This window comes from Xenopus laevis, chromosome 3S (assembly GCF_017654675.1).
Source record: "Xenopus laevis strain J_2021 chromosome 3S, Xenopus_laevis_v10.1, whole genome shotgun sequence".
Classification (NCBI taxonomy): Eukaryota; Metazoa; Chordata; class Amphibia; order Anura; family Pipidae; genus Xenopus; species Xenopus laevis.
In genome coordinates this window covers 59,124,168-59,146,572 of record NC_054376.1, presented here as the reverse complement: position 1 = coordinate 59,146,572, position 22,405 = coordinate 59,124,168, and the positions used below count along the sequence as shown (strand labels likewise).

The window sequence follows — 22,405 nt, the reverse complement described above, 5'->3', positions numbered from 1 at the left end:
TTGTTCAGCTAAATATGGTAGCTTGTTAAAAAAAATTCTGATAGGAAATGTTTGTAAAATAAGAAAATATCTAACTGCTGGGAATCTTTCAGTATTCCTCAGTTTAATACTTCATGAGTCAGCCCCTTAGTGTTGCCTCTACTATTAAATTGGCATTTACATAGACGCACAACTGCCCTATTAGGTCATACCACATCCTCTATCTTTGCCTTATGTACAGCCCCTAAATGAAACACTCCAAGCAGTCAGCCTTTACCTAAGCCTTGTCTTACCTTTAGCTAGAATAAGTTGCAGAAGCTGCTTCTGGAAGTGGCCTTCTTCTAGACACTTCAGATATATAAAGGGAAACCAAAGTGGGCCAGTGTGAACATTTGCCTTGTATAAGATTTTGTAAATACTAGATTATATTATCATAAATCCCATTTCCGTTTAACATCTGCATATTAATAAGTAGGTGCACAGGGAAAACAAAAAGTACAAACTGAAGATGAAGCAAAATGAACTGGAGACATGGACTCTTTTTTTTCCGTTCTTTTTATTGTCACTTTACTGCAAAAATCATTAAAAATATCCTGAACAAACAACATCTTTGTACCAGCGGCAACTCCTTCCCCTTTATGCCGAAAAACATCCTTCTCCCCACCCTTTTACTTTCCCCCCCACCCAATGTGCACCTTGCGTTCAGACTTTACTTCTAAGGCTTAAAATAGTGATTAAAACGCATATATAGTTTTCCCCTATCCCCGAGGTTCTTTGGTTCTAAGACATTAGAAGAAATGAGGTTCCATCTTAATATTTAATAAATGAATTTAGAGCTGTGGCAGAATTCTCTCCCTGAATCAGTTGTAATGGCAGATACAGTAAATAACTTGAAGACGGGGTTGGACAACTTTTTAATGAAGAGATACAGGGTTATTGAAATCGCTGCTAGTACAAACTGATCCAAAGACTGGTCCAATCGCCATTTCCCCCCTGAGGTAATTTGGGGGTATTCGCTTCCCTCTGGATAAACTAGCAGGTGTTATATGGACATAAAATGGATGAAAAAAAGTCGATAGAGGGGAAAAATATATTTATTTTGAAAATGTTTTATTTGATTTTCATATTAGAGGGGAAAAATATAAAGAAGTGCAGAAAATGAAATACAATAGAATAGGCAAAATGGCAATGACTCAGCCAATGATCAGCTTCAGGAAGAGCAAAAGTCTAAAGTTATGTGTAAGTACTGTAACAATTTGAAGCCACCTATGAGAAGCCAAACTGTCAGCAAGAAGCCCCGCAAAGTCCTATTGTTTAAAAAAGACATGGTGACGTTGCCAAAGAACACACTGACTGGCCTAAAGAGAAATGGCGCAACATTTAGTGGATGGATGAAAGAAAGATTGTTCTTTTTGTGTCTAGGGACTGCAGCCAGTTTGTCAGACGACCCCCAAACACTGAATTGAAGCCACAGTACAGTGTGAAGACAGTGAAACATGGTGGCACAAGCATCATGATATGGGGATGTTTTTCATACTATGGGGTTGGGTCTATTTATCACATACCAGGGATCATGGATCAGTTTCAAAACATCAAAATACTTGAAGAGGTCATGTTGACTTAAAGGAAAACTATATCCCCCCAAACAATGTAGGTCTCTATAAAAAGATATTGCATAAAACAGCTCATATGTAAAACCCTGCTTCATGTAAATAAACCATTTTCATAATAATGTACTTTTCTAGTAGTATGTGCCATTGGGTAATCATAAATAGAAAATTGCCATTTTAAAAAATAAGGGCCACCCCCTGGGATCGTAGGATTCACTGTACTGTATGTTAGGTCACAAGAGCCAATTAACAGACAGAGTTGTGTCTTTTGCTTCCACACTTCTTCCTGTTACAGTTAGAGTTGTAGTATTTCTGGTCAGGTGATCTCTGAGACAACACAGACCATCAAGAAATGGTGGCTCAAGGCAAGAGATGTAAAAGGGCAATATTTACTTAAATATATATACCAGTTTGGTAAGATTCTTTAATATGCCACTTAATATGATATGAACTGTTGCTTAAGTATTCATTTTGGGGGTATAGTTTTCCTTTAAGAGAAAATGCCCTTGAGATGGCAGTTTCAACAAGACAATGACCCCAAACACACCAGTAAATGAGCAACATTGAGCAAGATTGACATTATGGAGTGGCCAGCTCAATCCCCGGACCATTTTGGTATGAGGTGACATAAAAATGCTGTTTCTGAGGCAAAACCAAGAAATGCAGAAGAATTGTGGAATGTAACAGGTGCCAGAAGTTGTTGGACTCCATGTAACACAGATGTGCAGCAGATCTCAGAAACACTGATTATACAACTAAATATTAGTTCAGTGATTCAAAGGAAAGCAAAATCTTGAAACATTTTTTCAGTTTATGCATGGGTGTGTGTGTGTGTATATATATAGAATATTGGATGCTAATGCAAAACTCATTCGTAATAAGTTCACAATGAGAATAAAATGTTTGCAAAGTGAACAATTTTGCATTTGTGGACATTTTGCCCCTCACACAGCGATTGTGATAATTTCCCAACGTGATAAAAAGTCTAAATTACATTGCGACAAACTTGTTCGTATTTCTGCACAAATGTATTCTCTGAGAAATTTATTAAATTTCCCCCATAGACTTTACTTTTACTACATGGTCCTAAATATTAAATGGTAAATATTTAAAGTACAGCTTTCTTATAATTATATCTCAATAAATGAATGACTTGGTAAAGCTAAGCAGAAAAATATTTTCCCAGAAACAGCATTCCCAGTGGCCAGATTATTCACAACCGCAAGGATCCATTCTTGATATTACCAAATATATTCTCTTCTTAAAGAAGCATTGCAAGGAAGAGCAAGCAGTAGGAGGATGGAAGTGGCTTTCTTCTAGACACTTCAGATATATAAAGGGAAACCAAAGTGGCCCAGTGTGAACATTTGCCTTGTATAAGATTTTGTAAATACTAGATTATATTATCATTCATCTTATTTCCTTTTAACATCTGCATATTAATAAGTAGGTGCACAGGGAAAACAAAAAGTACAAACTGAAGATGAAGGAAAATGAACTGGAGACATGGACTCTTTTTTTTCTCCGTTCTTTTAATAGTCACTTTACTGCAAAATCATTAAAAATCTCCTTTACAAACAATATCTTTGTACCAGCGACAACATGTTCCTCCTCCTTCTCCCCACCCTTTACTTTCACCCACCCAATGTGCGCCTGGTGTTCAGACTTTACTTCTAAGGCTTAAAAATAGTGATTAAAACGCATATAGTTTTCCCCTATCCCCGAGGTTCTTTGGTTCAACATTAAAAAAAAAAATATACACACAGAAAAATAAAATACACAAGACCACACAAATATTACAAAAAGAGTAAAACCTTTTCAGAACCAGAGAGCTGTATCATTTCGCCATCTCTCCGGGTCATAAAAAGGCTGAAATAATGCAAAAACAATTTATTAAAAGAATACAACTTTTTACTGAGGTAATTAATCTGGGGATGTGAAATGGGCCGTCCAAACACTGTCCACCAATGAACAATAATATTCTGTCCAGAATTCAGATGAGGGTAAACGTTTCCTGGACAATCTAAAGCCATTTCTCTTATGCTCATTGCTTAGCCGGCCCACTGCATTTCCATGCCCCACTTTCTATAAAACTTCAGTGTCTTGTCTTCATGAAGAAGAGAAGATGGTTTTGAGGTATGTGAGAAAAAGCACCAGCTGCTCAAAATATTTAAGTGAGGTGTATGGGTTGTGTGAATGGAGCGACTGCTTAACCCTGCAGGTGCCAGCCATCACAAACCAGATTGTCTTGTGTCTTGTCAGCACAGTTTTAAAACCAACTATCCCTTGAGTGTAATGTTGAGAAGATAAACTGGACAGCACTGACCAAGTGCCATTGCTTATATTATGCTGACAAAAATTAAAAGGTACGCCAGTTTTCACAAAGCAAAATAATTTTTTTGAGCATCTGGTGCTTCAAGTATTTAACATAAAATAATATAATTCAAGCTAATATCACAACTAAACAAGTTCCTTTCACGAGGTGCGACATTTCCCTAAGGTAACATTTTCACATGCTACAGTTCACAAAGACAAGATAAAAATGGTGGCGCCCAACACCATTTCATGTTCTGCCATAAGGCAGCAGCAACAGCTTATTGTGTGCATTTATTGCAGCAAATTTAGTGAGAGTGTTTGTGTGTTATAATGAAATCTTGATCATTTAAACGGCTGTCTAGCTTATTGCATGTATGTATAAAAGGAAATCCAGATGTTCAACTGCTTTCTAATAAAGCATAGATAACATTTTACACACTGGCAATACTAAACAAAAGAAATATTATTCGGTCATAAAAGAAAAAACAAGATGACCGTACTTCCTAGTGTGCTGTATTCTGTAATTGTATTAAAGCAATATTAAAGCCAGCCCCTTTTCAAACAACTTGGCTACGTGCTGGTAAAAATGCTAAATAAAGTGATGTGCGGGTTTAAAAAAAAAATGTTTAGTATTGATCCAAACCCGTCCTCTCTCCATCCGCGCCCGACTTCCGGGTTTCTTTTATAGACCTGCACTGACCAGCCCCGCCGACAATGTCACAAAAGTGGAGAAAGCAGGAAGAAGAGATCGAGCCGGACCCATCCACCACCCGCAAATGGGGGGTGCGAGGTCGGCCCGCAGATAACTACTGCACTCACTGGGAATTGAAAAAAATTAAATAAAAAAATTGAAAAAAATTAGACATTTCAAACACCAAGGGGCCGATTCACTAACTTCGAGTGAAGGATTCGAAGTAAAAAAAACTTCAAATTTCGAAGGTTTTTTTGGGCTACTTCGACCATCGAATGGGCTACTTCGACTACGACTTCGAATCGAAGGATTCGAACTAAAAATCGTTCGACTATTCGATAGTCGAAGTACTGTCTCTTTAAAAAAATCTTCGCCCCCCTAGTTTGCCATCTAAAAGCTACCGAAGTCAATGTTAGCTTATGGGGAAGGTCCCCATAGGCTTGCCAAACTTTTTTTGATCGAAGGATATTCCTTCGATCGTTGGATTTAAATCCTTCGAATCGATTAAATTGTTTGATCGAAGGAATAATCCTTCGATCGTACGATCGCACTATTTTTTTTTTCAACAAATTTCGATTTTTCACAAGTATTCCCAGTGAATGCAGTACTATGTCACTATATAAATTTTACAGATGAAAGCCACTGGATGGTGGGATGTGGTAGACTGAATCTGATGCTCTCAGTACTGTTTGGTTTTACAGAGGCAGTGATTTTGCCTCTTTTACGGAGTGTGTGCATAGGAAGGAGTGAAGTTCTTGAAAGAATTGTACAGAACATTCCATACTGGAGCTGCTACTCTTTACTTTTTTTGACTAGATTGTCCAAGTAAAGGTGACACACCATATGCCATCTGTAAAGAACAGCAGCAGTAATCTGCAGAGTTGTGCTACATGGGGAGAGTGCATCTGAATGGTTGGTTTACTCACTTAAAGGGATTAGGAACATTTATTAACATAAGTAAAACTGTTTATAGGAACTAGTAAAGTCATCAGTTACTGGGACTATGCTGGTAATAATGCAAAAGCTTTTTATATACATCTCACTGTATGTCTTTATAACATATGCTTCATTTATAATTGATCACTCCCTAATTGATATTTATTTAGGCATCTTAGTTTACTGAATTTAGACTTTGTTGTTTCTTATTTATATATTATGTCAGTAGAGCAGATCCACTATTCATTATCACATATTGACAGATTTAGAACTTCTTTGATTTTCATGTATGTACGTCATGTATTCCAGTAACATTAAAATAAATAATAAAAGGGATGGCCTAGAATATAAAAAGGACCAAAATATAATCTCATACACGGCATTAAGGCCAGCTACTTTGGTAAAGTTATAAGACAAGACACTAGTTCTGGAAACATCTGCTTTTCTATCAAATGCTACAATGGACCACAAGGAACAATTTTTTGGGGATCAAGGTAAGAGAAACAAACAAATCTTAAAGGGGACAAAAAGAATATTGAACTTGCAATTTAATTTTCTAATTTTATCCATTTAAATATTAACAGATTTACAATGCTAAATGTGACCTACAGCTCAAAAGTTCACTAAGGCAGCTTAGCTGGAGATCTAAAGGGATTAAATTCAGATACTGTGACTTTCTTCACTGGGGACTATAGAGCCGTATGTACAGCCTCTTTAGTATTGTTGGGCTCTGATCCAATATGAACCTTATGTTAGTGCTCAATTCCCTAGCAAATAAGAAAAGTCTTTATGCACTATAAAACTGCAAATATCTTTTAAATGGTAAAGAATGGAACATTAATGAATTGCAGGAGCATTAAACAAAACTTTGTGCAAGTAGATTGTAGTTTTGAATTTCCATGTGCTAGCAGGGGTCCCCAACCTTTTTTACTCGTGAGCCACATTTAAATGTAAAAAGAGTTGGAGAGCAACACAAGCATGAGAAAGTCCATGGGGATGTCAAATAAGGGTTGTGATTGGCTGTTTGGTAGCCCCTATGTGAACTGGTAGCCTACAGGAGGCTCTGTTTGGCTGTACACCTGGTTTTTATTCAACCAAAACTTGGCTCCAAGCCTGGAATTCCAAAATAAGCTCCTGCTTTGAGGCCACTGGGAGCAACATCCAAGGGGTTGGAGAGCAACATGTTGCTCGCGAGCTACTGGTTGGGGACCACTGTGCTAGAGCTATGGCACAGGGCTAATCACCTGACACCACTTACCACAAAGGAGTAGAGGAAATGCTCTGCTTACACACGGATATCAATTGCTTCTCAGTACAGATCCTGGCAATGACAGAGGGTCTCTATTCAGATATGCTCATTTTGAAGTTTCCAAGCACATGCCATCTATCACCGCAAAGAGCCGCCATACCTCTCTGTGCAAAGTGGTGATATGCATCAGGTCCAGACTAAAATTCAAGAGGCCCTGGCATTTCAAGTATACAGATGCCTGCGGAGGCCCAGTAAATAGTGACTGTCTATGGCATCTTACAGCTCTGGCAGAATTCAAATTCAATCTATAGATTCTGGCAAATACCATTCTACACAAATACCCATGGTGCCATATCCCTTTAACTCAAACTACTCTCCAAACATAACCCAAGCTCTGCCCTGCACTCCCTCCCCAAATGAGGACATAACGAAAGCATTGCTTAGAGTCTACTAAAACCTTTTCTGACTTTACTTGAAAAGGAGCATCAAACAAAGCTCACAGCCTCTGGAGACTTTGATAAGCAGGTTTCAATTTAGCATTACGGACCTCTTTTTTTTTTTGCACCTCCTAAAAGCGTGTAACAGCTCAGACACGCACCAAAATGCTTTGCTTCATCAATACTTTTGAAATTATCCAAAATTAATAAAACACACAAAATATATCAAATCAAAAAGTCACAAACATATGATTGAGGATTCAATGTGCCCCTACAGGCAATGCGATTGTCATAAAGATGGCCTCTGAAAAGATTCACAACACATTTGGAGACTACTTTGCACCGAGTCAGCTTAAAGGCATGATTTCATCAATCCAATAATTTACATAGTTGTGTTGTATATATAGCAAATCAGGGCCAATGTTTTGGAACTCTAGCAAACAGTTTTTAAAATTGTGCATAACTGCTGTTTAAAAAAAAAAAATATAAAAGTCAATGCATGTTGGAAATGCCAATGTTGCCGAAATCAACAAGTGTTTAAAAAAATCGAATTAATGAGCTAAAACCATTTGTAAAAACCAATTTGATCCAAGCATTATTTTTGTTAATATGATCTTAAAAAGTGTCCCAAAAAAGAGGATTCGTTATGCTCCAACCTCACAAAATACATGAAGGTTTTCTGGCAAACAGAAGCATAAATATGGACAGTTGTAATATATCTTTAAAAAAAAAAAAAATACAGGCCTTTGTCATTTTGTTCTTCTAATGTGCTGTGAAGAGTATCTGACATATCAGTTTTTGAATTGAATTGCAGCAATCTATTGTAGAAACTTGGGCAACCATGGATCTGAGAAAATTCACTAATGAAGGTAAAACAAATTCCCATCATACCCAATGCTCCCATGCCCTAGATTAGATTGTTACAGCCAGCTGCAATCACCTGATTGGTTGATGTGGGTAACTGCCCGGGTGCAAATTTGCCCAGTGATTATAAATGAGCCCCACGGTGGTTTAGAAAGGTGCCGTGTTCTACAGCCGAGGCAGAAGACACAATATACCCTTCTGGTCTTTGGTGATAGATATTAACTTCATTATAGTATCTTTTTTTGTCTTAAGTAAAAAAAAAAGCTTGCTGTAGGTTAGTGACAAGTATCAGCAATGCTAAATACACAAATTAAATATCTAGAACAGCAAAAGCGAGACTGCACCTTTCAACATGTGAATAAAAGGTGTATCCGTAGAAAAAAAAAAAAGTCAGTCTTCAATGATAGGACACTTAAAAACTTGCCATAAACCACCCATGGTTTTAGTTGTTCCACCCTATATAAAAGTCAATAATTCTGAGGTTAGCGCAACAGCAACAAGGGGGAACGTAGATTCTAGTGCTCTAAGGAGTCATGGGTAGGTATACATCCCAGGGTTAGTAGAAATGTCCTCACCACCATTTTGCATTTCTTAAGTTTCACAAATTAGATGACCCCTTCTTTATTGTGCCTTTCCCCATAAAAAAAACCAAAGTTGATCTCCTCTATAGAATTTAAAAATACTTAGGAGAATGAGGAGTGCCGTGGCAGGACATCTATTAACTGTACATTTACACTCCCAAAATGCCATAGAGCACAAGAGAGATGCTGCCCCAAATGAGAGGTTTTGCTAACCCTCTTGTCCCCCTGTATCCTGTACATCATTGAAGCTGTGTAATGCCATTTGAAAACACGAGGTAAGTCGGTTGTGTTAACTTTTCCATAATGTGAGGTAAGCCAAGTTAATGTCTTTCTGCAAGCTGAGGTAGGTACGGTTGTGTAACGCTTTCTTGCGAAGGAGGTATGTAGAAAAAAAAAAAACCAAAAACATATTTCCCCCAAATTTTGGTTCTCGCTCTCCCCATAGTATGGGAGCTCAGATGGACCAGCTGGTGGATGGCTCAGCCCCTGGAGTTCCCCTAGAGGAAGTGGGGCTCTGTGATGCCTGGGAAGTGTTGCTGCTGCCACTCCCCACACTCTGTCCAGTGTACCCCGCAATTAAAGGAACTGGTTTCTGAGCGTACAGAATACCTAGAAAAAATGGAAAGGGTTATTGTGGAAAGGCAGAAATGCGAAAGAAAAAAAAAATATGAACACAAGGCTAGGCATCCAGAACAAATAAGATGGTCACTGTAAAGGCAACATGGCTATTTATTTCAACTCACCTGTATACATGGTGCCATTAATTTCAATAGACATATTGATGCTGCTTGTTCCCAGATTCAGAGCTGCCTCTTGTCGGTCCTGTGCTACTTGGATAGAGAGGCAGGAGAGAATTTATTGAGGATATGACAGAAGACAGAATGTGAAAAGGAAGGCAGCCCCAGTCTTGAATATAAAAACATATTTACTTTTGCCTGTTCACACTATGTAATATTGGGTAAATGTGGTCTTGTAACAAATGTTTAATGTTACTTCTACAAGCTTATGGCCGTTATTTATGCTTGAGAAATTCATTAGCTGGGACTCATGATCATTTTTAGTCCTTTTCTGCAAACAACAGAAGTTCTGTCTTGTTTAATGGCTGGGATACTCACAGGCACTGGAAGGGAGGCCAGTTAGAGTGAGATTTAGGATTGACTTTTATAACCCCTGAAAGCCCATTAAGAAGGTCAACTGTAGTGAGATTTAAGAGAACACTTATTAAGAGGCTAAACTTTCTTTGAACAGTGGCTGAATATTTAAAAGGATTCTGTCATAATTTGTATGGTGTAATTTTATAAATTACACTGTTTACACTGCTAATAATTCACTCAACCATGTAAAATTAATTCCTAACCAAGCAAGTGTATTTTATAAGTTGTAATATTGGTTTGTAGGCAGCCATCTTAGGTAATTTTGTCTGATCATGTGCTTTCAGAAAGTGCTGCACTATGGAAGGGCTTTCTGACTGGCTATTGTTTGTCCTACTCAATGTAATGGAAGGAGTCGCAGTGGGAAGTGGATTTTTACTATTGAGTGCTGTTCTTATATCACCAGGGAGCTGTTATCTGGTTACCTTTCCATTGTTCTGCTGATGGGCTGCTGGGGGGAGACAGGAGGGGGGCAATATCAGTCCAACTTACAGTGCCGCAGTAAAGAGTGACTGAGGTTCATCAGAGCACAAGTCACATGACTGGAGGCACATGGGAAACTGACAAGATGTCTAGTCCCATGTAATATTTCAAAATTAAATATAAAAAAATCTATTTGCTCTTTTGAAAGAGAATTTTTATAGGAACGTGTCAGTATCACTTTAACAAAGCTCTGACAAACCACTGTTCTAATGTGGAAAAATAAAGCAAGACAAGTGACAAATTTATTGTCCAAAATGCTTCAGACCTGATGTGTTCTAGCTATGGAGTTGTTCCATATATAGGAGAGCGTACAACTGCCTTATAGCTTGAAATAAATCCAAACAATGTAAAAAATGTTGATGAATATCTGGCTTATTTTTAATCACGTACTCTCTAATGTTTAGGAAAGAATAAAGAAAATAAGTACTTGTCTTAAGAGGACACTTTGGGAAATGGCAATAACTGCTCTACTGAAAATTGATCCCATACCTGCACGGGGAGAGTTTCACAAAATCTCTCTAAAATGCTAATTCCAATTTTACTAGTAACAGCAGTTAGTATGCACTCCTGTGTGGATTTCCTTTCACTGTACAACATCATACAGGTAATGAAATGAAACCCCTTGTTCAACATCAGTACAATAAATAGCCTTGTGCTTAGTATATTATTTTTTTAATCATAAAAAACAATATATGTTTTCTGTTATTTCTTGACCAAACCTGACAAATCGAAAAACGGAATCTACTCCATGTTTGGTCATTGTGAGGTAAGTAATTTGAATATCAGTATACAACACCCACCTTTTCCCCATTGTTGTGACTGCTTTGTAAGCAAGAGTCCATTATGCAGGAGGATTCTCTGTGCACAGTTTTCATTATTAAAACAGTAGGCAAAAAGAGTATGTTCAGTACAATCCTTCTTTGAGCTCATGTTGAACAAGGGGAATATTGCTGCTTTGGGAGATTAAATTGACCGTAGTGTGTGTTGTGGAAAAGTGAAAGGAAATTTTGATTGCACACACCACTAGGACGTAACAGATTGATCATCAGTCTCTTTAAATTCATTCATAATATCTCTGTGCTATTTAAATAAGGTATGCGAGTCATTATGTGGAAACCAGTTATCCAGAAAACCCTGAATTACAGGAAGGCCATCTCCCAGAGAGGACATTTTAAGAAAACAATTCCAATTTTAGAAAAATTAATTCTCTGTAAAGTACTTGTACTTTATCCTAACTAAGCTAAACAAATTCATCAAAACAATACTATTGTGTTTATTTAAATTTTAAATGATTTTTAGCAGACTTATCATGATCCAAATGACCCTTATCTGGAAAACCCAGATGTTATATTTTCCACATGAAATATCCTATATCTATAAACAACAGGAAACAAATTAATGAACACTGAATGCTAATTACCTTTGCCATTGATTTTCAGTTTCATAGGTATTTGTCGGGCCATGCTAAGCAGATTGTGCTGAAGAGCTTGCTGTATGAGCCTTTGCTGCTCCTCTACAGCCATTCGAGAAGCTCGCTTTTCCGGAGGCTCGTCCCTCTCCAGCCTTTCCTTCAACTGTTCAAGGGATGCTGTACGTACACCAGGAGGGGTCTGTTGTGTGCCCACAGAAAGTGCTGTGCGGCCTGACATCAAGCCAATAGGATTGTCACCTAAAAAGTAATAAACACATGAACATAAAGGTAGCAACCAACAATTCATCCATAAACTAAATTCTGCATTTGCACTGTAGAATAGTAAATCAGGTTTTATAAGGTATACACCAGGCCCACAGCACAAATACAATGTTTAACTTTTCATTGATCTGCGATATATTATTTCTTTAGTTTTTCCTGCCCCACTATTAGCAAATCCTCCCTCCCTGATTATTTCTATAAAAAATAAAATGTACTCCCTGCTGTAAGATATGTTAGGCTGTGAGTTCTGGGGGGTATTTATATACAGGATGGAATTGCCACCCTTCTATGAGTTCTGGGATATTTGTACATGAAATTGCACAATACAGGCGAGTCTGCATTCTTCTGCCTTGGGAGAGCACACTATTTTTATCAAGGTAGATGATGGAGGCCAGGTGTCAAGAGTAGATCCCAGGGTAACAAAGTCTGGGCACCCCTGCTGTACATAATGGCCACTCAAGGTGAAAAATGTAAAAGGGAAATATTTACGGATGTGTATGATAAATTAATTTTAACATTTTACTAGCTTGTCATAGCTACTTCAAAATATTTAACTGGTTTGTAGTACCAGTTCTAGTTGTGCAGTATTTTTACTAGGTAAAGGAGTGTATGATCTAAATACTGGGACCTACTGTGTAACCAGTCTGGGGTCCATCTGCTAGTGGAGAGTTTATGCAACTGCATATGAACAATTTATCAACAACCACATTACCCTCTCAGCAAGAAACTTTCAAAGCAATAACTTAATTGACATTTCTAGAATGCCCTGCTCCCGCCAAAACAATGTTCATTTTTAAATTCTCTCTCTCTCCATATACACATCATGCTTTGCTATAAAATGTGATTTATTACTGAGAAATACAGCTGCTAATAGACTGAGATTGGCATAAACTATTTTGGACTTTTGTAAAAACTGGCCCTTTATCATAGACATTTATAGTCTTAACTTTATTTTTGTTCTCACAAGCATCCATCAACAGACCTTTTCTCAAAGCTGTCCCGGGTGAGATGCGAGTACTGGAGTGACCTCCCATTATGGCTACAGGAACCTTGTTTGCTGCGAGTAGTCCAGCGGTACCTTGTGGAGTTGGAGAATAGCTAAAAGATGATGATCCATAGCTTGGGCGTCTGCCTTCTCTCCTGTTGCCATCAATAGCAGCCTGCAATTCTGCCGGCGAACTAAGAGATTTCTTCTCACACTCATAAATGTAAAGGTACTTCATGTATCTAAAAACAAAGAAGGAAACAGACTTACAACATACTCAACTACTACATGGTGGTAGATATAGACAACAAATCTGTTAAGTCGATAAATAAACAAACGTATGTTAAGGTGGCCACACACCTGAAAATCCCCTCATTTAGTGAGATTGCCAAATGAGTTGATGTTTGCATGTTGGGACCACCTATGTGCTGGCCATCAGGCTGATCGGGTGGTTTGGCCCTAGGACCAACAATCAGATCATATCAGAGACCAATGCAGCTCATTGGGAGAGGACATAATCAATGGGCTAATGGAACACACCAATGTGAATTTTAAACCTGCCCAACATGGGATGATAGGCTGCCAAATCGATCTGAAGGGGCAACTCAGCAGCTTAAATCTGTCTGTATATGTCATCTTTAGAGACAATCAGATTAAACAAATTAGTTTGTACAGGTAAACTATTAATACATAGCAATACAAGTTCACTGGGGAGCCTTAAAGGAGTTCATCTTACTCAGCAGCTCTCCAATTTGCAATTTCATCAATCTGGTTACTAGGGTCCATACTACCCTAGCAACCATGCTTGATATGAATATGAGACAGGACTATGAATAGGAGAGGCCCTGACATGATGCACCCATATCTAACTTAATGTGTAATATCAACAAGAATGCAGGGTTAAGCATAGGATTGGGTGTTTAGTCCTGACAAATCTAACTAATGATGGATCATACTTATGTAGCAGGTAGTGATTCTTTCATTTAACATATAGCATGCCCTATGTATTTAAGGGGTGGATCACCTTTCAGTTAACTCTTATGTTATTGAATGGCCAGTTTTAAGCAACTTTTTAATTGGTCTTCATTATTTATTTGCCTTTTACTTCTGACTCTTCCCGGCTTCCCAAATGCTCTGTGAGGCTACAAATGTATTGTTATTGCTACTTTTTATTATTCATCTTTCTATTCAGGCCTCTCCTATTCATATCCCAGTCTCTTATTCAAATCAGTACAGGATTGCCAGGGTAATCTGGACCCTAGCAACCAGCTTGCTGAAATTGCAGGCTGGAGAGCTGCTGAATAAAAAGCTAAATAAGTCAAAAACCACAATTAATAAAAAATGAAAACCAATTGCAAATTGTCTCAGAATATCCCTCTCTACATCATACTAAAAGTTAAAGCAAAGGTGAACATCCCCTAAAGAATTTTCAGTGAAATAGTTTCACTCCGTTATTATATGGTGAAGGCATCACATGTTCACTGCTTGCAAAACCAAAACACATATATAACTTAAGGCAGCTACCATTCAGACTTTACTTTGGATACATTGTCATTTAAGACATTCAGTAAAGACTGCAATAGCAGCATTTTCAAAAAAAACTAAATATAATGAAGACAGAGTACAAAATGCACTGGATAAGATGATCGCTACAAGTACAGCAACTACTTACTGTGTACGTAAAGTGAAGGCTGCGCTAGTGATAGAGGTAGGAAGGTTTAACCCCTTGGTAATCTCTCTCCAGATCTTTTTGTTGATCACCTCCACAAGACCACCTTTCTCGGTCACAAGTTTATATAGCATGTAGAGGTCCAACAACTGCTTTGCCATGATAGGAATACGGCTTATCGGTGTACCTGAATGAAGAAGAAAAAATAATAATATGGGTGGAGATGAGCCCAAACAGAAGCTGTGACATCTACGTTCAAACAATGTTGAAAATTATTGATATTGTGTAAAAAAGTATGTTTATAGTATATGAGACTACAATTGGAGGACACTGTATAATACTGTTCATCCTGGCTTATCAAGATCTGCCATTAAATTGAAGTCAACATGCTAATTTCCTCCTCTTTAAGGAGAACTAAACCCCCCAATAAGAAAAGCCCCTAACTACTACCCTAGATAGTCCCCCATCCTGCATAGTTTGTTACCCCTGAAAGTGCCCTCAACACTTTGCTCACATATCAGTGCAGAGTAAGTGCAGCAGACCTCATGGGCGCCATCTTCTGGATCTCCAGTCTTCTTCCTTCCCTTCGGCAAGATGTTTTGGTGACAAATATATTTTTACCTGCTAACTGGTTATTATAGGTGATTAGACCTGTAGCTCATTGTGTGCATGTATTGTATGTAATATATTGTATGTAAAATTAATGACAGAAAATAAAAAATACAAATAAATAAAAAATAAATAAATATATATATATATATATATATATATAAATAAAACGTATAGCAGTAACTTATATTATAAGAACAAAATGTAGACACAATGTAACCCTTACTTTTAGGCCTCTATCCTTAGCACAGAGTGGAGTACAAAGCCAGCATATACCTTAAAAGTGAAAAAATAGCACCTGTGGAATATGGATAGGAGAGGCCCTGAATAGAAACATGAGTATTAAAATAAGTGACCCTCATTTGAAATTTGGAAACAGTAGAAGAAGGGAAATAATTCAAAAACCATTTAAGCAAATTGAAGGCCAATTTATTGAGAAAGAAAATGCTGAGATTCTGAACTGTTATTTTTCACGTCTACACAAATGAGGAAGCAGCTAATGAAGGTTTCCTTCTATATAAGCCCAAATCTAGTAATCACAACTAATGTTGCATGGATCACTCAAGAGGAAATTCAAAAGAGTAGAATAGAACATGTAAACATAAACAGTGGTCTGGGGCCGGGTGGTATTCATCCCAGGGTACTTAGCAAGCTTAGCTCTGTGATTGCCAAACCTCTCTACTTAATTTTTCAGGATTCAATGAGGTCTGGCATGGTGCAGAGAGATTTACAAATTGTTAATGTGGTGCTGCCATTCAAAAGGGGATCCTGCCTCAAAATTATAGACTGGTTAGTCTGACGTCTTTGGTATGAAAGCTGTTCGGAGGGGTATTAGGGCATAAGATACTTAACTTAATTTCAAATAACAATACTATGGGGGGAATTCACAAAAGTGGTGATATTGAGACAAAATAAAAGTGGAGTTGGATTTCCCACCAAATTCACAAACCTCCATCTCCACTTTTTTGAATTCGTCTTTTAAACAGATAGTTCAGATTTGGTCTTTTTCACAACATTTTTTCCGGAATTTGTCTTTAGCTCTTACTACACCTATCAGTCAAGTTGAAATTTTTGGGGTAGGGGGTTTATTTTACCTAGGAAAATGTTACATCTTTTTAGCATAACCTGGGGTTTTTAAATCTGCCTACATGTTTGTGTAATTCCACTTCTGTAACAAGATATAAGGGTCTAAATACAATAAATGCTATTTTGCATAATATAGGGATTTGTATAAGAAATATGTTTTAATATCTTAGGTGTGTAAGTGCTGCTAGAACTAAAAAAAATGGCTGGGAGGCTTTACTATTCCTTTAGATAATATTTTCACTCAAATTGCTAATATTGCCTCATTCATTAAGCTTAAACTAGTAAAATAATGCAAGTGTGAGTAAAAACTTTTTACACATAAAATTGTATAATACACTTTTTTTGTTTTATCAGTGTTTTACCTGTTTTGTTAATGAGGCTTTTGCACCTATAGGGTTAGACAGAAACTTGTGCCCTGACTATAAAATGGTAATCCCTATTAATATGCTAATTCTTCCCCAACGGGGAAGCTACAAGAAGTGTGAAATGACGATTGGGTGAAGTAATGCAGAGAAAGTTATTTTAGGATTGATCTGACACATGGGGAAGAGTTACACTGAGCTTTACTCCATTTTTAAAACGTCGGAAAATGTTGTTTAAAATATCGTTTTTGCGCCATTTTTGTCAATTGAAAGACAGATTCATAAAAATGTCTGTAAACTGTCTTTATTTCACTAAAATATGAAAAGCGGTGGTTGAGTCGGATTTTAGGCGGATTTCTGAGATGAGCAGGGACCTTGATTCTGGGATGGCAGTGGATGTGATCTACTTAGACTTTGCTACAGCATTTGATACAGTGCCACACAGAAGGTTACTGGTTAAATTAAGGAATGTTAGCCTGGAACATAGTATTTGTACCTGGATAGAGAACTGGCTAAAAGATAGACTACAAAGAGTGGTGGTAAATGGAACATTTTCTAATTGGACCAGTGTTGTTAGTGGAGTACCGCAGGGCTCTGTACTAGGTCCCTTGCTTTTCAACTTGTTTATTAATGACCTGGAGGTGGGCATTGAAAGTACTGTTTCTATTTTTGCAGAGGATACTAAATTGTGCAGAACTATAAGTTCTTGACTAAATTGGAAAACTGGGCAGCAAAAGGTTCAATGTTGATAAATGCAAGGTTATGCACTTTGGCAGAAATAATATAAATGCAAGTCATACACTAAATGGCAGTGTGTTGGGAGTTTCCTTAACTTAGAAGGAACTAGGGGGTTTGTAGATAACACGTTGTCTAATTCTGGGCAGTGTCATTCTGTGGCTACTAAAGCAAATAGTGTTCTGTCATAAAAAAAGGGCATTAACTCAAGGGATAAAAACAATGTACGCTCTTTATAGGTCCCTAGTAAGGCCTCCCCCTGTGTATGCAGTGCAGTTTTGGGCTCTAGTCCATTCTTCTCGGTATATAATAAATACCATATTACCTGCATCAGTTAAGGCATATAAATTACAGCAGTGAACTTTTGCTGTCACTTAACTACAACTCTAGTAAAGCTGGCCATATACATTCAGATTTTACTTGTATAATAAGTGCTCAAATATCAACCATTTGTCTTATGCAACAACCCAAAACTAACCAATTAGACAAACTGTATGATTAAAGAAGGAAAATAAATCTGATAACCCTGTGGCCATTAATTGCCAGCAAGAAATTGTAAAAAGTTATGTCTTAGACATTGTGACGATAACACATTGATATAATTAGATATCAATAAAACTGTGCAATATATAAGTATCCACTAGGAGAGTTTATAAATAAAGTCTTTTGTAGAGTATTTGAGCCTAAATAAACAATTTGCCTGCTACCCCTTAAATGGATACAACATGCAATGAATACAAGTTCTGGTGCCATATTCAGACATTTTATGTGATATTTGGTTCCCATGAGAAGTGTTAAATTAAACACTTAACCAAGTGGCTGTGCTTCAAGTCAAACGTTGTGCTGAGCTTCAGTATATCGTTTCCTGCCTTGCAGGTTTCTGTATAGGATTGAGCTTCCAGGAAGGGAATCAGAGCTCAAATATCTATCACAAACAGCAGTAATGGCTTCATTAATCATGCTCCAAATGGCAGGACTCCAGCCCCCTAGTGTGACTTTACCCAGTCCAGCATTAGTTTTCTCTCCTTCAATTGTACACCCCACCTCCCCCAAAACAAAACAACTTCCTCAATAAATGATAGTGACAGATCTTCAAGGATTATCAGATTTCAGGATCTGTGTGAAAGGGGAATGAGTGCCCACAGAAAAAGGGGAACAGGATATAAACGTCTGCAATTAGACAACCATAGCAATGTTTTCACTAATTAAATCATTATTTACATTTTTTAGTTTTTGTACATGATCACCTAGCTTAGTACTTGGATGAACAGATCTATGAGTAAACAATATGTGAATTGTGCATAATTAAAAAAGAGAAGATACACACACAATTTTTTTTAATGCCTCGTGTCACTTTGACAAAAGACTGTCGTGGACTCAGCCTCTGGGCTGACACATAATTCTATATTATACTATAAAACTATATTATATTTCAAACTATTCAGAGGACCTGTAGCTTTGGTATTTTTTCTTTAAATTCAAAAATATGTGGAAGATAAACTACTGTTCTTGTCCAGGAGAACCCCAAAAATAAAGCAGAACTTTGCACAGTTGTATACTGAAATGCATAATTATATTTCTTGGGTTAATGCAGCACATCGAACATGTAAAAAAAACAAAAAAAAAAACAAAAACACTTTGGTAATTTTTGCAGCTACACAAATCCATGTGCTTGTGTAAACTTGATGGAAGGCGAACTACAGGAAATACCCCTTAAAAACTTTGTAAACAAATGTATCAAACCACAGATACATTGTGAAGTTAGTATAAGATACAAATAAATACAAACACACACAGGGTTACTGCTCTAAGTATTGTTGTCCAAAATGATATGGTTTACAGGGATTTTCTTACTGTTAAACCATAATACACAGACAGTGTAAGCCAGGAAAATTCACATGCACTATAGAGGGGTAAACATACTAAACAGTTCAAAAGACACATGGCATTAAAGCCAACGTATCAAAACGTATCAGTTAATAGTGCTGCTCCAGCAGACTTCTGCACTGAAATCCGCTTTTTAAAAGAGCAAACACATTTTTTTATATTTAATTTTGAAGTCTGACATGGAGCTAGACATATTGTCAGTTTCCCAGGTGACCCCAGTCATGTGACTTGTGCTCTGACAAACTTCAGTCACTCTTTACTGCAAGTTGGGAGTGATAATCACCCCCTCCATTCTCCCGCAGCAGCCTTACAACAGAACAATGGACAGATAACAGATAACAGCTCCCTGCTAGATATAAAAATAGCACTCAATAGTACAATTCCATGTACCAATGGGACTGCTTTAGTTACATTGAGTAGGAGAAACAATAGCCTGTCTGAAAGCAGTTCCATAGTGCAGCACGGCTCTTTCTGAAAGCACATGACCAGGAAAAATTACCTGAGGTGGCTGCCTACACACCAATATTACAACTAAAAAAAAAAATACACTTGTTGGGTTGGAAATTAAATTTTATATGGTAGAGTGAATTATTTGCAGTGTAAACAGTGTAATATAGAAACAAAAATTACACCATTAAAATCATAACAGAACCCCTTTAACTTATATAATGTTTTGGTTTAGTACCCAAAAAAATGGGAGATGCTATACATTGCAAGTTGTGAGTAGTGATGAGCATATTCTCGATTGTGAATAAAGTGGAAATTCTGAATTGTATTCCTCAAGAATGTACAATAAGTGTAGATTCATTTTAGTCCTTGTCTTGTTTACTAGACCTAAATGACAGGAGTAGAGGAGGAAAGTTGGAGGTGGTGGGGGAGTCTTAAAGGGACCTTTTACCCTAAGAAATAACTCATCTGGTCCAAAATTAGTAAAAGGACATGGACACACATAATAAAATGACAGCAAAATTGTTACTTATCCCTATGCACTACTTAAGCCATGGTAGGGAAAGAAGACTTGCCTAAGTAGTTCATATATGTGAACAGATGATGTTTCAAAGGTCAGTTTCCCAGTCTCAGGGTTCAATGCATTTATTTATAACACACAAGAACCATTAATAACTACTAAAGTATGCCCTTATATTTCAGGGGATGGAGGGAGGTATTGCTATTATGAAATGAATGTTCCCCAAACTGTAAATCAATCAGATATACAAGTCAATGAAGATTCCCAAGACCATATGAAACCACAAGGCCAAAGGCTGAGTGAATTTCTATAAGTGAAAAAACTCCAGGGTGACAACTAAGATCATTATATTTTACAACAGGGATACAAGTCGTCACATACATTTAAAATTTATGGCTGAGGATCCTGCCATTGGTTTCAAAGGAACCTGCACATTTAAGTGTTTTAGGTCAAAATCAGTCTGTCACTTATCAAAGTGGGTTCCTTTAAAACTAATGACAGAAGGGTGTGGGAATAAGTCCTGTGTGCCATGAGCCTAAGACAAAGATATAGAATTTTGATCCACACTACATCCAGCTTTCAGGATTCATTCTATCAATCCAAAATGGTCCTTCAAAACATCCCATGTTATTGAGCATACAAACACTAAGTAATACAAAATGTTGCATAACAATTTACCCATATAGATTTTGGTCTCTGTTCTATTAACAATTTTGTATTGCTTGATTGCGTCTAGGCAAAAGTGAATTTGCTGTAGGTTTTCAGCTCACCTTTCTTCTGCATGAACAGGAAGAGGTCGTCGAGGAACTCCTTGCGTTTAGGGTCACTGTCCAGTTCGTATAACTTCAAAAAAAAAAAAAAAAGTTTAATGATTGATAAAAATTGTGTGATCAGGCTAACAATCAAAAAGTGGCTTCCCATGGGTGGGTTAGATTTGCTTCAGATTTAAACTGCAGCAGAGACAACGTAAACAAATAGGTAATCTGTAGACTAGAAAATCAAAAATGAAGTTTTGGGAATGAAGAAGCCCCACAAACTTTAAGGGCTAGTCCACACGGGGAGATAGCGACGCGTTTGCGGTCGCGGCGACAAAGCGCCGCGACAGTCGCCGCGACCGGCGCAGGCGACAGTTTTGTATGGGCGCCTATGTAAAAACGCCTGTGCTAACCACACGAGGCGATGCGCTTTTCAACAGTCGCCTGAAAAAGCCTGGCGAGGCATTTTCAGGCGACTGTTGAAAAGCGCATCGCCTCGTGTGGTTAGCACAGGCGTTTTTACATAGGCGCCCATACAAAACTGTCGCCTGCGCCGGTCGCGGCGACTGTCGCGGCGCTTTGTCGCCGCGACCGCAAACGCGTCGCTATCTCCCCGTGTGGACTAGCCCTAAATTGTGCCACACTCCTAGACTTCCCACTGGGCACAAATGTGCAAGATGCAGACAAGTTGTTTGTGCTACAGCTACATTATAGTTTAATTTAACTTTCCAGACAGCTATGAATATACATACATTATATATTAGTTACACCTGTAAATATGACACTAACATCAACTTTGGCTACAATCCTTTAAGACCCAGTCTACAAAAGCAAATTAGGAATGCATGAAATCCACTACTTTGGGATTCAAACAAATCCGGCTTTCATAAAAGATTTGAGCAAGTCCTGAACTAAAGGAAGGGATAAAGAACCATGTGTATACTGTAGGGCAAAGCATTTACATTTCCTTGTTTGTGTGGCTAAAAGTCACATGAATTTAAAGGTTCGGACTCTGTTCAGAGAGACACTTGGATTTGGTGAATCCCTACAACAAATAATTTAGTCCATGAGATATTACATGAAGGGGGATGACTGATTGCATTAGATTTGCAAGAAGAAACTGCAATGTTCTAACAGTATTTATACATACTTATTAAGTTTAAAATGGCCAGTAAAGACTAGGGACGCACAGAATCCACTATTTTGGATTCGGCTGAACCCCCGAATCCTTTGTGAAATATTCCGCGGAATACCGAACCTAATCCTAATTTACATATGCAGGCGACTTCGGAAAACAAAGTGCCGCGAGTGCCATCCCGCTGGTGATTTTTCATTATAGGCGGCGGGAAGGTAGAGAAAG

General features: G+C 37.7%; 1 protein-coding gene across 3 annotated transcripts in view; it reads right to left on the bottom strand.

Annotated features, from left to right (window-relative positions):
* Positions 1-7,343: 7,343 nt before the first annotated feature.
* arid3b.S (AT-rich interaction domain 3B S homeolog) overlaps positions 7,344-22,405 on the bottom strand; it is a 34,963-nt gene continuing 19,901 nt past the window's right edge. For 2 of the 3 annotated variants that reach the window (XM_018255553.2, XM_018255555.2), the window contains exons 4-9: positions 21,061-21,133; positions 14,648-14,831; positions 12,973-13,217; positions 11,718-11,966; positions 9,407-9,493; positions 7,344-9,272 (exon numbers count right to left, since the gene is read on the bottom strand). In XM_018255553.2, coding sequence (XP_018111042.1) covers positions 9,118-9,272; positions 9,407-9,493; positions 11,718-11,966; positions 12,973-13,217; positions 14,648-14,831; positions 21,061-21,133 — 993 coding nt within the window. In that variant the 3' untranslated portion in view covers positions 7,344-9,117. The remainder of the gene's footprint in view (positions 9,273-9,406; positions 9,494-11,717; positions 11,967-12,972; positions 13,218-14,647; positions 14,832-21,060; positions 21,134-22,405) is intronic. The other variant, XM_018255554.2, reaches the window with a different exon arrangement.